Here is a 17118-nt window from a genome sequence, read left to right on the forward strand (position 1 = left end):
CGTCATCCTGGCTTTTGCTTGCTGTCTCAAGGTCCCATGAATGGTAAATGCTTCTGAAATGACTAGCTGATGTGATCAGATGACATTATTCAGTGTTGGGCTGCTCTCAGAGAAACTCCGTTATGACACAGCAAGGTGTTTAACAGACACCCAGAAGGTGCTGCAAATTCAGCCTCACATTGAACAATTCTTCCAGATTAACACTTCCGAACACTGGACCCACTATCTTCCTCCAATGACAAGAACCACCAATAGAAATAAAAACAGAAACCAGGATCTCTTTTCCTTCGTTTGTGTTTCTGATCTCTGTGAATTGTACTACCTCTACCAAATTTCCCAAACCAGAAACCTAGAAGTCGGGCTGGATTTATTTATTTTCCAGTCAGAGCTCAGAACTGTTTTTGCTTTGTGCAAGCATCTTTCTCGGCCATGCATTTATCACTACATCCAATAACTAAAAAAAAAATATCAACAGGCACAGATGTTAAACGATGGTTATTTTTTGCTACCTCAGGAAAATAATTTCTTTCTTTCTGCCTTTCTTTCTTCCTCATTCTTTCTTTCTTTTCTTTCTTTCCTTCTTTTCCTCCTTTCTTCTTTTTTTTTGTTACTGAGATTCAGAATCATGAACCACAGAATGCAAAGAGATCTGATTTTTATGTACTATTTTGTGGCTTTAAGTATCTTAAATCAACTAAACCTACTGATGTTGAATATCATTATCATTTTTTAAACAAAAGAGTAAAAGGAAGGGAAACAGTCATTGATTCGTTATGAACTTTTTTTTCCCCCTCAGCAAATCATTCTCAGCTCATGGATCGCTTTTTTCCAAATAGATTTTTGCTTATGGCTATCTTTGCTCTTTCTTTTCACAAAATAGTAGGTCAGTAAACACTCCAGGTAAGTTGTAAAAATTTAGATTGGTCCCATTGAGACTTATCTGTATGTTTTCTCCTTCTCCCTCTTCTTCCTTTTTTTTTTTTTTAATGGCTACAACCTAGGTTGGTCTGGAAGTTCCCTTTGGTTTGCATCTGAACAACAGATTTGCAAATAAATCAATACTATACACAAGGTGATAAAGGAGCTGTTTTATCTGTTCCAGAAAAACACTCCTTCATCACTGTTGGAAGCTACTTATACACCACGTCCCATATTCATATGAAGCAGATTTGCTTTGAATATTCTACAAGGTATGACTTTATCAATAATGAAGTGTGACCACATTATGCATTATACTTACATGTAAATACCTATATATAAAAGACTATGTAATGCACATTTTTCAGTACACCAGCTCACTTTCAGTCTTAATTAGTGACATTTTGCTGTGTTACATCTCAGCTTGCCTTAACTGCAAATCAGGCAATTTAGGCACACACAAGGAAGATAGGAAGTCAGCAAGAAACCTACATACAAACTTCACATTATTTAGAATTGGGCTAAATACACATAACAGAAACTACAACATGGACGGTGAAGAAAATGAAAACATTTCCAAAGGTATTTATTGAGAAATAGTAAAGATGTACATATTTTTACAAGCTTTTAATATTAATTTACATTTCTTTAAATTATGTAAGCCCCAATAATCTATATTTTACTCATACATAACAGAAACCCTTGACTTTGTGAGATTTCCATAACACTACCATAGTTGGGAGTCAAAATGCAACTTTGGCTCAAGATGCTTGTTTGTTTTTAAAAGAAATACTAACTGCCATATTCGCTGAGAATGTAGGCTTGTCCTTAAACCAATGTGCTTTAAAAAAAAAAAAAAAACCCTTCATACTGGAGCATGCTGTTGACACTATGAATCTTAGCTCACTAGAGACTAACGAAAACAATTTTTAGAGAATTATTATCTATTTTTTGTGCACAAACGGCATGATACTAAAATATGTTTTTGTCTCTGAATTTGACTGACAAATCTTTGCACAGAGATTAAGAGTGACTTAATCTCTTCTGTTACCCTACTGTAGGCAGGCCACCTGTTCTGCTGTTTTTCTGGTGCAACACAAGGTGGTTATCTGTCCTGGTGATACACCAAGTTTCGGACAAACTGAAACTGTGAAGGAACAGTTTTCAAATTGGTTTACTGTAAGGCACAATATTCTATATGTTGACAGAATGTGGGAAGTGCCCAAAAGGGCTTTTTTGTTTGCTGATTGATTTTATTCTTTTTCAGATCAGACAGGAAGAGGATCCTGGGTTCTGAAGGTGGGAAGGGGACGCGTCCTCGTCTGAGCATGCTCAAAGCCACCTGGCAAACGGTGATGTGGGCTCCCTCGCTGCACCACCGTTGTGCCAGACAAGGTGTTAACACTGGCAGCCTCTTCTGAACACATCATCAGAGGAGATCTGTGAGAAATAGCTCTGGTGACGCGATCAGTGACCCTTCTCTGTGCCCTGTGAAGGGCTATTCTTTTCTGCAGCTGCAGGTTGAGCAGCATAAGAAGCCTTGCTTGTTTGACATGAAAAATAATTTACAATTTAGATGTGACGTCAAAATTCTATCATTTAAAGAAATTGGCTCTACAGTAAAGATACTTTTGTTTTACTCACAGTAATAAACATTTAAGGTTTTAGTGCACAAAACAGAATGATGTATGGATAATCAATGCAGCGCTTTAGTTTTTTTAAACTACTATTTTCAAGCTAAAGGCCAACTGAAATGTAAGATTTATTATTATGATTATTTTTAGTAGTAGTAGTAGTAATAGCAGCAGTATCCCAATCTTAATTTGTCTGCAACAGTACCTGGAGCAGAGGCAGCCAAATGTTACAATATTTAAAGAATAAGTTTAAGGTTTGTATGTAATGAAATCACAATCTTAAAATGTGCAAAATTTGATCTCAATTTCTTTCTGCCTAATGTAAACACGGCCTTAGTGGACAGTAGAGGAATACAAGTTTATAGTTTGGAAAATAAAATCACATTTCCATAGCACATGCTGTGATCAGTGTACAGAGCACTGCTCTGATGGGAGCTACCAAAGCCTGAGATGATGGGTAATCATGGACCAGTCTCTGGTTGGGAGCACTGCCTAGTAGTTGGACTCCAGGTACCACATTGTGACATTTTAAACACAGAACTGCAGGTGTAGACACCATCAAAACACTCCTAGATCATAAAGTCTTAAATTTCCACAAGGGAAATCATGTCATACAAAATGACAGGAGAACCAGTATCGTGTTCCTAACATGGGCTACACACCAAGAAAAAAAAAACATGCAAACACAACGATGACAGGCTCTCCTCGCAATGAATGAAGTCCATTGTGCAGTAACGGCACAGGCAGAAACTAAGGTACACAGGTCTAGAGTGGAGAGAAACTGGATTCAGGTGTGAGGATGGAGAATCAAACCTCAGTAAGGCTGCCAAGATCAAGTCCACTTGTTAATTTATTTTATGAAGATAGTCTAGGTAAAATTTTCACTAATTCACTTCGTTTCTTGGAAATCATCTAGGGCATTCGCCTTCCACTACTGATGACACTTCATTTTTGCAATGGCCTTGGGAATAAAAGCCTTTAACTTTGTGAATTTTAAGCCACGTTCATGGATAGTCTAAGAAAGTTTGGGTGATATTTGCTTAGGAGTTTCATCAGAATATTTTCCCCTACACAACTTACACATGTCAAAAATCAAACTCCAAATAGTAATAAGTCATCATGAATATGGCTCTTAGTTTTCCTCAGTAAAACTGTAGACCAGGTAATTGAGGCTTCAACATACAGTTCACTTTCTAAGTCAAGGTCCCACAGTCTTTCCCAAACCTTCTGCTTCTGGTTGGATGCACAAATAGTTGCCTCATACAATTATTGGAATTATTAAGAACCCAAATAAACCACAAGCTTCCCTTTATTGTTACGGTTTTCTCATCGCAACAAATACTCCGTTTCTTGCCGGTGCATGATTAAGCTTTGATAGCTTGAATTTTAAATTTGGTCATTGTTAAGAGTGATCACAAAGGTTTTTGCTTTTCATTATCTACAGAGATTTTTAACCAAAGTTACATTGTAACACACAAACACTGTCTTGTCTTTAAGGCACGACACATCAGTATGAACATTCTGTTTACCAAACTTAAAAAAGAGAGACATTATTAGATTCCCGTTTCCTCCCCCCCACGCCCCTCCCCCACAAATGAAAGAAAAATTGCATCCACTTTCAAAGTCAGCTGCTAACAAAGTCACAGTAAATTATTTTCCTCAATAATTTACACAAATTACAGGTCTAGATCGGATTGTCCTTACACAGTCCGAGTGCATTCCAATTCAGATTTTCTGGGCTAGGTAGGCTAACGTCAGATTCAAACCTCAGGGCTGAGAAGATCTCCCATTTTTGAGGAATGTTGTTGAACCTTGTCAGATGGAGCCTGTGTTGGTGCTTTGCCAGAGTAAGAGTTCTTTGCTAAAGTTGTTCATTCCAGTCAGGATTCAGTCGGTGTGGACCAGCGACCTCCACAGATGTATATATTTTTTTAACCATGAAAGTGTTGTAAATATAAGACCATAGAGCTTCCTTTCTGTAGCACTAATGTTTAATTCCGTTCAGCAATCTGAATTCTTCCTTCTGGAATTCTCATTCCAAATATGATTTCATCCTTTAAGACAATTTATATGTGTAAAGCCAGAGGCATTGCATCACACATAAAAATTCAGTGTACTTGAAATATATATATATATAAAAAGGATCTCCCGCTAGAGAACACAGTTACAAATACTCTAATTCCAGTGCTTGATGTAGAGCCAAGAGGTCTGAGTGACTTGATATCCTCCAGAAGGGCATGTTGTGCTGTGTGGTGAAGAGAAAGAGGGATGGGAGAGAGAAGAAGGAATGGAGAGAAATCATAACTATTGCATCCGCGAAGCAGCCGTACACACAGGGATGTGTAGTTTACCCAAGTTCAAGGGAGGGAGGATCATATTTGAAGGCTTGGTAGCATCCATGTGGTGTTGCCCAAATAACAGAGAAATAGATCTGAACTGGATTTTAGTGGTAATAAAAGATAATCATGAGGCTGCTTAAGTAGTTTAATACTTATTTTTGGAAAGGCTCATCCCTAATGTCAGCATCTGGGAGAGCAAGCTGAGCATCCAAATCCTTTGTGGCCAGAGGAAAAGCAAGTTTTAGTCACTACATCACTCCCTACGGTCTATCTTTCGGTTATAAATAAAAATTGAAACATGATAAACTTTCTAAATCCAAGGCTTTCTGTCTATTCGAGAGGAAGAGGGTGAATTCCTTTCTACATAAAGAATAATTTGAAGCTGGACTATATAAGGTAGGAAAAAAAAAAAAGGGAGGGGGTGATCAAGTTTCTTTCTTGTCTGGGGTAAGTAATGACTGAAGCCAGTAGAGTGGACTTGATTTATCTCCTCCGTGTGGGACGGCGGAGAAGCACTGCGGCACGCATGCTCAATGGGGGAGATACCACCACAAAAATGCGTGCTCGTGGGGAAAGAATTCTTAGATGTCACAATGGTTTGTGGCTCCCCAAAGATATACCAGTATCTAGTATATGTGTGGTATTAAAATTTCATGAGGGGTGGTGATTAGGAAAAAAGTGTGTAAAAATACCTCATGGTGGACAATAATGAAAAAAAGTAATGACCTGGAGCAATGAACAAAAATTTATTTGTAATTTTGGGCTGATGATATCTTATAGAATCTATATTATATGTATAATTAAGATAGGTATACATGTACCATCAAAAAGACTTCATTATAAAAATGAATAAATAATCATTACTATTGTTGTACAGGGTTTTTTTTTACTGCCTAATAAAGTAGCCACTACCCCAATGTGGCTACTGAACACGTGATATGTGGCAAGTCCAGTTCAAAATACATACTGAATTTCAAAAATATGTAAATATCACAGTAATTAGGTGTTGAGACAGTAATAGTTTGAGTGCATGGGTACAGTGTATTACCAGAATTAATTCTACCTGTTTCTTTTTCTTTTTCTTTTTTGGCCACGCCCACAGCACACAGAAATTCCCTGGCCAGGGATCGAACCCACACCACAGCAGTGACCCAAGCCATAGTAGTGACAATGCTGGATCCTTAACCTGGTAAGCCACCAGGGAACTCCTTTACTTTGTTTTTAATGTGGCTTTCAAAAAATTTAAAATTACAAATATGGTTAACATCATATATTTCTACAGGGGAATAAAATTTGAAAATTTCTTAGGCTTATTAAAAAACTATGCTTTTGTGTCTGATTAAAGCATGAAATTCACTTAGAAGTAACTTTTTTTAAATTCAGCTCAGATCTATTTGTAATAACAAAATAGTACTTTATATTTCTGCACATGCGATTACAGCTACATCCAAAGAAAAGCATGCATTCTGTATACGAGAGAAACCAACCACCTGTGTTTCAAACTAGAATTATAAGCTTTCACCATCACCAAAACCGAACTACATAAACAACCATTTGGAAGTAGCATTCTAACTGAGATTCTAATCCACTTGGAGTCATGCCTTTTTCTCCTGAAGTTTTGGGTTTAAAGCAAAAGGTACGGCAACTGATATACCAAGTCTAGTTTTCATGCCATGGATAAGTGGGGTAGATTTTATAAGTTTTAATTTTATACTGTTTCTGGTTTGGAAAAATGAGTTTTATTAGTCCTGACCCAGACATGTGTACATTTCACAGAGGTTAAAAGATGTCAAATGTTTGCCACGGTGACTGCATTTACTGCTCGTGGTTATGTGTAATGATGGTGCCGATATTAAAAAACTGAAACAACATGGACTCCAGACACTGACAAACTCTGAAACATATTCACCTGTGTGCAACCGGAAGGATTTCAAGTGGCAGCCAGTTAAGAAAGCTGTATTTCTTGAGGCTACATCCCTGACCTCATACAGAACGTCCTTGGAGCCAGTGTGCCATCTTGGGTCACTGGGGCTGCTAGTTAAGACAGAGGTGTGCTATGGGAGGCTGAGTCTGCACCAACCCTTAAAGTTATGCAAAAGCCTGGAGAATTTCAGGTAGGGCTTCCGATGCTTCACCAAACCTAAAATGGAAGCTCTTTCTCTATTTTGTTGGATTTGAACTGACTACAAAACACAAATATTTCTGTTATATTTCTAGTATCACTATAAACTCACCTAGGACACTGTTTATGTTGGCTTTTTTTTGGGGGGGGGCAGAAATCAGGTAAATACTCCGCACATGTAAGTGTTTAGTGAAGGCTTTATTAGATGGCTGTTTGAAATCCCTCAGGATCATAAGGAGGACATTCTTTCTATGTAAAACAATATATGCTGATATGGCCTTGTACATCAATATAATTCATCATTTTCCTTTTGTTTTATAAATTACATCACTTTTGTCCTGGCTAGATGATATTTCTGCTGTCATTCAGTGGAAGAAGGAGTAGATATCTGTGTTGTATTAACTGACATTCTGGTATCAGGGCCAATCTTGATATTATTCCCCTTTTGATGCTGGACCAATCATTTCATGATTTTTTAATTGCTTTGACTTCTTCAGAAATATGGGCCAGATGAAAAGGCTGATTTAAATACCTAGAGCCTACGATATCTTCTGAATACATCTGAAGCCAGCTGCTTGGCTGAGTACCAATGACTCAAAACAGGTAACACTCTTCTAGAAGACATAAGGCACACTGCCTCTAAGTCTTTACAAGATGGCGCAAAAGGATTTGAATAACATATCCCATTCCAATAGTACTTACTAAATTCTCTAGCAACAGTTTTCTTCTTCAGCTATTAAAGCCACCCTCAGCATTTATCATCACGGGGCACAATTACTACTAGGTATTCGCAAGGACCATATGGCATTGGGGATGATGGGTGGGGAAAAAGGTAAGAATGGAGCCATTCACATGATTTTCTGTAGAGCTCATGAAGCTTGGTAGTCTTGCTGAATTTCATGTGCTTAAACATGTTTTCTTCCCCCGTCTTCTTACATCTGTGTGTATTACATACACTCAGAAACATGCACATGAAAATATAACTAAATTCTCCTACATTTCCTAGGAAGTTTCAGGCAAAAAAATGCTAGACTCCAAATGGTTTATTTGAATGTAAGTATTAACCTTCTCATGCGCTTACTGCTTGGCATCTATAAATTTAAATCATTTGTCAAGCTGCCATTGGGCCAAACTACAGGAATGCAAACAAAAAAGCTTGCATTAGGAGGATCACACCAACATTGTTTGAAACAGGTTACCTTTTTTGCTGCCTGTTCTTCTTCTACACCATCCCCAATTACAACATATACTACTTTTCTGCCAAACCTTTGCATTATTCGTTCAAAGCAACTTTCTTTTCCTGGAAGATAAACAAGATAAAGTTCAGAGCGAAGTTACCTGGTTAGCGGCATGCTCCTCATCTCGGCCATCTCCAATCACAACATAAGTTATGTTAGTGCCAAATCTGGACACTATACGCTCAAAACAGCTTTCCTTGCCTGAAAAACAATGCACTGCTTATTCTTCCAGCCATTGCATTCATTAACCTAAAGATTCATAAAGTGTTAAGTTACTTTCCCTTGAACATCAATCACTTAAACTAGCTTGCAAACTCTGGGTTTATGAAGTCAACAAATAACGGTTGACGGCTGTAAGTCTTTCCTTGGGACAGATTATTACAAGGATGTGTTTCACACTCCCAAAAAAGTCAGGAGGGTTAAGCATTTGATCCAGAGAAAATATTCGTATCTTCGATTCTTCCAAAAGAATATCAGGACAACTTTACAAGCAACGATCAGTCTTTACATTTTTTGTGTAATTTATACATATCAATTTTATCTAGTTTATTTCAAGTAGTGTAGACAAGTCAGCTAAAAATAGTACTGTGAAACATTGAAGGTCCACCTAGAATTAAAGAGGGAACACTAAGATATGGATTTACCTTGATAAACAATTCCTTTCTTCAAGTCGCTGGGAGCTAGTCTGCTCAGATGAATTGTACTAAGGGTGCTGTTTGCTTGGGTCACAGCACGGGTGACACGAGTATCCTCTGATTACACTATGGGAATAACACCGTGGAACTTCTACATGTTCTTTGTGTTTACAACACTGGCATGATTCTCTGAATTTCATTCCCAGAATGCAGTCATGGCTACTATTGCATTTTCATCTTACCCTGAGAGTTCAGAACGTCAAAAAATACTCGCTTAAAGGAAAAAAATGAAAATGATTTTTTTTTTCAGATTAAAGATAAGGAACAATTTGGCCAATAAGAAATAATAATGCTGTTGTAACAAGAGGGAATGTTCATGCTTGTGTAAAAAGCAAACTCAGGCTCGATATATTAATCCTGCCAGCATAAATACACACATTTATGTAAAAAATGAATGAGACTGGTATCAGGGCTCTGAAGTGCATTGTTTAGCACAATGAAGAACTTCCTTTATGCAAGCCTGACTCTCTTTAACTGTATTCCCCAAACAGCTGCAACTGGGGGCTCTTTTTGCCTGTGCCAATACCAGAATTCTGCAAGGCACTGGCAGGTTATTTTTGGTAGGGGATTTTAGGATTCTGAACTCTTGTCAAGGTGCCAGAGCCTAAGTTTGTTGACCTTCGGGGCACATCATGCAACCCATCTATTTTCCTGGCCATTTCCTTGAAGACAGTGGAATAAATGAGCTGTTTTCTTTTAACTCTTTCAAGATGCCAGAAGTTGATGAAGTTTTGTTTTTGAAAGTTTATTAGACGTCTCGGTCTCTGAAAGGCACTTAAAGTCAAAGATGGCTCCACAGATAGCTATGAGCTAAATAAACAAGGTTGTAGTTCTCTGATGGATACTGAACATTTTTGCAAATGTGGATTTCCAACCAGTCATGTGTTATGAATGCTCCGATTATGTTTTCTAATTCATCAAGTTATTTTTTCTGGAACGAAAGATACTAGTTCAATCCATGACACTCTCCTATAATGCCAAAACAATGTCTTTATCTTAGATCTAGATTACTGCATATGCAAGGGCGTAACACCATATAATATATTAATTAAAATAGTAAATACTATGGCTAGAGATACTGTCTACTATTTAGATAACTGTACCATAATGAAATATATATACATATATCTATGTGTGCATAGAACTATGCAGATACTGAGTTCAGAATTTCATAGGCAACAGGTTTCATAAATTTTGCACATGTACGAAGAATTTCACGGCACTTTGTTATCTGAGTATTATCCAAAATGGATAGAAGAAGGAACCATGCAGAGAGACACATTACAAAAAAAAAATTAAAGAAAATCTCCTTAAACACAGATGTGAACATATTTCGTATAGTTACAAATAATTTTCTTACCTATTTTCGTTGCACTGTAAATATTCTCAATGGGAAAAGCACCTCCTAGACTATAAAGTAGAACCTTTGCAAGCGCTGGGATCAGCTGGGTTGTTGTTACCAAGACATTTACGCAGTTACTCCTAAGATGGGGAAGAAATAGGGATATTTGTTTTCTAATACTAAATAACTTCTAATGGCACGGATTTTAAATTATCACTGCAGTCTCTCAATTCCATAACTAACGGCCTCTGATAAGCTAACCTTTCAATATTCAAGAGTTATTTATGGTGCCTAAGACCTGGCAGGCACAATGCCAGATGCTAGGAATACATTGCAAAATGAAGTGAAGGAAAATAAGCAAACACAAATTTGCGCTCCCACCCAGGTCACCAGCTAGACGGGGAGAGAGACTAAATGGACCCCTTGACAAGAAATGAGTTCTGGAGTTCCCTTGGTGGCACAGTGGTTAACGAATCCGACTAGGAACCATGAAGTTGTGGGTTCGGTTCCTGCCCTTGCTCAGTGGGTTAAGGATCCGGCGTTGCCGTGAGCTGTGGTGTAGGTTGCAGACACGGCTTGGATCCCGTGTTGCTGTGGCTCTGGTGTAGGCTGGCGGCTACAGCTCTGATCGGACTCCTAGCCTGGGAATCTCCATACGCCGAGGAAGCGGCCCTAGAAAAGGCAAAAAGACCAAAAAAAAAAAAAAAAAAAGAGTTCTATAACAGAAACCTCAGGTCCCTATGCAATCTCACAGAAGGATACCTACCTTGGCCAGCAGCCATCATGGAAAGGTTTTAGAGGAGAGGCATGGCTTAGCTCTAAGTTTTACAAGTACACAGAATCAACATAAAATTTGCACAAAGGGTTGCAAGGGACTTTGTTATTTGATGCAGATCAGGTATCTTTTAGGGTGATGGGGCTCCATGTCCTAGAGTTTTTGGAGCTTGGGAAAGTAGGGGACATAGGCAGGAAGGAGGTGATGAGATGGGTAAGAGGAGTTTTGAGATTTCGTTTAAGAAACACCCAGAAGAGTCCCAATCAAGGGACTGACACAGTGGTGGACCCTGAAGAAGTAAAATAGGAGAGGATCCCTATTGAGAACAGAGGGCGTTGAATCCCTAAATCTCCTTCTCAACCACCAAGGGCAAACTGCATTTAATGGGCCCTGTTGTGATTCATCTACAAAAACCCTACCGTTTGAGACTGAGAATCTCCCATTCTGCAATTTACAGCTATTTCCTTCATGGCAGTGGGAGTGGGATGGGGAGAGAAGGGGTGTTAGATAAAAGAAACACCAAGAAAGTGAGTATTATTCTTAGATGTGGTATTTGAGCTGTCCTATATGGTGGGACTCGAACCACACACATGAAATTGGGACTCAGAAGGCATATACCTATGCACCCTTCTCTACTGTATATTTGGTATTACGAGTCTTTAAAACACATTTGTGAGGGCCCATAAAATATTCTTTAAAATTATGCAGATTGGGGAGTTCCTGTCGTGGCTCCGTGATTAATGAATCTGACTAGGAACCATGAGGTTGCAGGTTCCATCCCTGGCCTTGCTCAGTGAGTCAAAGATCCGGCATTGCCATGAGTTGTGGTGTAGGTCGCAGACGTGGCTCAGATCCTGCGTTGCTGTGGCTCTGGCGTAGGCCATCGGCTACAGCTCTGATTAGACCCCTAGCCTGGGAACCTCCACATGCCGTGGGTGCAGCCCTACAAAGTGGAAAAAAAAAAAAAAAACAAGATAAAAATAAAATTATGCAGATTGATTTCCAGAAAACTGGTCTCAAGGGCAACTTCAAAGAGCAAGTTGAGTGCTGACTTCTCATGGGTATGTACCTATGCTTAGCCCCTAGTACACTTCATACTATGCTTTAGCTTCCTTAGATGTGTCAAACAAGATGTTATGTAGTGTCACATACAGACAGATGTTACAGAATGAAAACATGGTGGAATAAAACAAAGCACAGGCTTTTTAAGTTTAGAGATGTAGTTTTGAAATCTAGCTTCTCCACTCACTCTGTGTGGTATATGGAGTTATTTCTTTTTTATTAAAGTAGAGTTGATTTACAATGTGTGCCAATTTCTGCTGTACAGTCATTCCTTTTTTAATTGCAAACACTGCATATATTTGTAAACTGCATACATTCCATATATTTATATGCAATTTATAGTGCATTATAATTTTTTAATTGCAAACATTGCACATACTTATAAATTGCATATATAAACATTTATGAAATACAGATAGGTATAAAGAAGAAAATGAAAAGCACAAATTATTTAACCATCCAGAGATGATAAATGTTCCCCTCATTTTGTGCATTTACTTTTAGCTTCAATTTACTTACAGATTTTCTCATGAGGATCATACTATACATATAATTTTGTGTTTTACTTTTTTCATTTGTTTACATCATAAGCCTATTTATTTATGTCATATTGTCCATTATTCTCCCTTTCTGAATACAAAATAATGTGTGCAAACGACTCTATCTTTTGATGGTGCCACGATTTTTTAAAGTTAAGTTTAGTCATTTAGATGTCTTTTGGTTTCTTAGTATTATAAACAATGCAACCTTACATATAAATTTTTTCTTACACAGATGTCCTTTATATTCATAGAAGGAGAATTAGAACCAAAGGGCACATACTCTGTTACAGGTTCTGATAGAGAATTTAGCAATGTTTGGTATAAGCATCTGCTTTACCGATATCCTAGATGTTTTATGAAATTTACCAATAAGGTAATAAATACATATGGATAACTTGGTAAGTTTCATGGCACTTAAAACTTCAGTGTGGGAGTTCCAATGTGCTAGTTGTAATGAAGTAATGAATCCAACTAGCATCCATGAGGATGCCGGTTCGATCCTTGACCCTGATCAGTGGGTTAAGGATCTGGGCATTGCTGTGGCTGTGGTGTAGGGCAGTGGCTACAGTTCAGATTCAACCCCTAGCCTGGGAGCTTCCATGTGCCACAGGTGTGGCCCTAAAAAGACAAAAAAAAAAAAAAAAAATCAATGTGTAATGACTTATTTTTTTCCTTCCTTTCCTTGTCATTGATGGATTGGTTAACTGATTAAAATCACATACCATGTAGTTGCTTTAAGGCCACATGTGTAATAATAATCTCTGTATAACATATTATGGGTAACGCATAGATGACCAATTTAACAATATAATAACCTTTGGTTTTTACCCATCTAGGAGAACTCTTTCAGAAAGACTGAATGCCCTTTCTACATTTTACACACTATTTCAGGTGCTGGAGTCCTCATATCCCAGCCTCCTTGTCCTCTGGTCTCCACATCACCAGTGACAGAGATCACAAGGCAGCAAACCCCATTTAAAAACAGACAATGCTGGAGTTCCCATTGTGGCTCAGTGGTTAACAAATCTGACTAGGAACCATAAGGTTGTGGGTTCAATCCCTGGCCTTGCTCAGTGGGTTAAGGATCCGGCGTTGCTGTGAGCTGTGGTGTAGGTCACAGACCCAGCTGGGATCCTGCGTTGCTGGGTCTCTGACGTAGGCCGGCAGCTACAGCTCCGATTAGACCCCTAGTCTGGGACCTCCATATGCCGCAGGTGCGGCCCTAGAAAAGGCAAAAAGACAAATAAAATAAAATAAAATAAAACAAAACAGACAATTCTTTCTACATGGAGCCAGTGCCTCCCTTCCTAGGATTCCTACTCACTGGGCACTGGGACTAAGTGTCTCCTTTCCAGACCCAGAGAGAAACGTATTTTATTTTCAGCAGAACACCTCCAACAGTTGAAATCGGTAACTTGCACACATGGCTCTTTTGCAGACTAAACCTCTTGGTTTCTCCCTCCAACTGTTCCTCTCATATGGTTTTCACAGCCTAAACCCTTCTGGCCACTTTGCTGGACACAAGATGTTTCAAATATGTCACAGCCCCTGTGGGAACGAGGTGCCAGAACTGAGCAACAGACTCTGTTCTGCTTCCCTGGCCTGACCCAAGAACCTGCTGCCTAAGTAACCATTTGGACTCGCTGCTATCACTGCTATCAATGGAGTGGCTGTTTACGACGCAGGGCTAGAAGCCATGTGTCGCATTTGGGACTTGTTTACTTTCATGTTCTGAATATTAGACTCTCCTTTTACTCTGGTAGGGTTTCTCTGTATCTTGATTCCATCAGTCCAAATATTAACTTTTCTCTGAACTCTGTGTTACTCATACATTTTCTAAGCCTGGTTTTACTTATCCATCCAACTTGGAAATAAAACAAAGGAATAGGGTAGTCCAAAGATTCATTCCCACCCTACTGGCTATTATTTGCCAGATCTATATTATTTGCTGGTTATTCACATTATTTTATTAACTAGCATTTACAGCACATGTTGTTCAACTGGTTAAGACTTTTCAATTCTATTATCTATACTAACAAGCATTTCACTGTTTAGTTCAAACAACATAAAGGTTACAAGATTTTCTGGTGCTTTCTCTTCTATTGTGATATATTTAAATTATACATATTATCTATAATGGCCTAAGAGATTTAAAAACATGCCCTCACTGCAGAAACAGCATTTGCTGGGTTGCTTTTTGTTTGTTTTTCTGCCAGCATCTCCTACACTTTGGCACCAACAGAGTATTTCTTTTTTTAATTAAAAGTCAAATGACATTCCTATGGGTTTATCAGGGGTTATTAGAAGAGAAGGGTAAAGAGATGGAATCTCCTCATCATTCTGAGAAGCAGCAACACCCCTACTCCATCCCAACACACACACACACACACACACACACACACACACACACACACACACACACAGAGTGAATTGTCAGATCCCTTCAAATTCTATAACAGTCTGGAAATTAAAACATTTTTATATATGCTACATCTTCAATGAAATAAATATGGAAATTGCAGCAATGCCACTTACCTAGTACTAATAATTGATAAAGATTTAAGTGCATTTGTTAGCCAGGAGTCGGTCAGACCTTCGATCTCAGCCCTCAACTGCAGCCATGCATCTCTCTTGGCGGGGCCAAGGAGTCCTGAAACATGGAAAAGCAGGGCAGAGTCAAGAGATGAACATTTTTCAGGGATGCCTAGTTTGGTCTCCCTTCTGTCTACTACAGATTAATTTTATTCCCGCCGATACCAAAAATGAAGACAGAGATTGATTATCAACCCTGATCCTTCATTTCGGAATTGATTATCCATCTACTGATTCCACAAACAGGTACCGAACAAGTTCTATGTGTCAAGTTCTGGGTAAAAATTGGAGCTGTAACCATCAAAGAGTGGATCACGGTCTGCCCTCTCTGGTCCCAGAATCTGGCACAGTGGATGCCAATCACCTGAGGACTTTGACAACTCCCCTTCCTGGGTCCCACTCCAGAAGACAGAACAGGTCTAGAGGAGGGTTTGGGGTCTAACAGCCTAGGGATACAAACCTTAAATATTTTGGCTGTCTGATTAATGCTTAGTTTTTGAATAATCATAACCATTATCACTTTGAAACAAAAATGACTTTATCACATAGCTATAGAAACTTCTAGAATGTGTTTCTAATATTAGGGCTAAAGTTATCAGAAATAATTTGTTTTGTTAAAAGAAGTTAAGCATTTTGTTCGCAATGCTAAAGCCTAAGACACAGCTGTAGAAGACATTGAAAACTATACTGATGTTAGAATAAGTAGGCATACTAACTTTTTATTTAAAAAGCCTTTGCTTTCATGATAAAACAAGATCATGTAAATCTATTAAATGAATGTGTCTTACTTAAAATCATATTGTAGACTAGTGAGAGTACAGGTATAGGTGGATAAGCTTTTTTGTCTTTTTTTTTTTTTTTTTTTAGGGCCACACCCATGGCATATGGAGATTCCCAGGCTAGGGGTCAAATCAGAGCTGTAGACACCAGCCTACACCACAGCCACAGCAACATGGGATCCGAGCCCGTCTGTGACCTACCCCCACAGCTCATGGCAATGACAGACCCTTAACCTGAGTGAGGCCAGTGATCAAAACTTCATCCTCACAGACTCTAGATAGTTTCCTTTCTGCTGAGCCACAATGGGAACTCTCCCAGGTGGATCATTTTTAACCAAAATTTATAGTTTCTAGCAAGTCTCATTTGTCTTTATTTCAATAAAGAGATGCTAATATATCACAAAATGGACTCATATCTCATTGTTTAAACTTTTTAAGCTGTAAGATTATTTTTTAGTAAACTTATAGTAATACCCTTTAAAAGGGAAATAATGATAAGCCTGAATGATAAAAGTTAATCAGACTTCCCAAAAGGATATTTTATTTCATTTTATTTATTTATTGTCTTTTTAGGGCTGCACCTGCAGCCAGGCTAGGGGTCTAATCTGAGCTGTAGCTGCCCGCCTATGCCAGAGCCACAGCATCTCGGGATCCAAGCCGCGTCTGTGACCTACACCACAGCTCACAGCAACGCCAGATCCTTAACCCACTGAGCAAGACTCGGGATTGAACCTGCAAACTCATGGTTCCTAGTCGGATTCATTAACCACTGAGCCATGACGGGAACTCCACCAATAGGATGTTTTAAAGTTAAACTTGTTACCCACAATTGATTTTATTTATTTATTTATTTATTTTTTTTACATTTGTGCCATTTATTGATATATGAAATATCTGTGTTTCTTCAGTTCTATTTCACAATTGATTTTAAATAGAATATCTACTTATTTAGTTTTACAAAAGTCTTGTGTAGAGAGAACAAATTAGGAAACTTGAGTTGTCTGCCTAGAACCATGGGCAAGTCAGTAGCCTGTAGAAGCCTATTTTTATATAGAAAATATAATATACATATTATATATA

At 38.4% G+C, this 17118-nt stretch overlaps 1 protein-coding gene across 49 annotated transcripts in view; it reads right to left on the reverse strand.

Annotated features, from left to right (window-relative positions):
* Positions 1-1487: 1487 nt before the first annotated feature.
* EYA4 (EYA transcriptional coactivator and phosphatase 4) overlaps positions 1488-17118 on the reverse strand; it is a 314555-nt gene continuing 298924 nt past the window's right edge. For 23 of the 49 annotated variants that reach the window (XM_084955944.1, XM_084955832.1, XM_084955787.1 and 20 more), the window contains 4 exons: positions 15203-15317; positions 10307-10428; positions 8213-8313; positions 1488-4797 (listed from right to left, as the gene is read on the reverse strand). In XM_084955944.1, the coding sequence (XP_084812070.1) occupies positions 4717-4797; positions 8213-8313; positions 10307-10428; positions 15203-15317 (419 nt within the window). In that variant the 3' untranslated portion in view covers positions 1488-4716. Of the gene's footprint in view, positions 4798-8212; positions 8453-10306; positions 10429-15202; positions 15318-17118 lie in introns of all 49 variants that reach the window. The other 26 variants (XM_084955779.1, XM_084955842.1, XM_084955818.1 and 23 more) reach the window with 3 other exon arrangements.

The sequence above is a fragment of the Sus scrofa genome, chromosome 1 (assembly GCF_054392235.1).
Source record: "Sus scrofa isolate SSC_HxYL_T2T_F1_AM1 chromosome 1, Sscrofa_HxYL_maternal_Yorkshire_Landrace_v2.0, whole genome shotgun sequence".
Classification (NCBI taxonomy): domain Eukaryota; kingdom Metazoa; phylum Chordata; class Mammalia; order Artiodactyla; family Suidae; genus Sus; species Sus scrofa.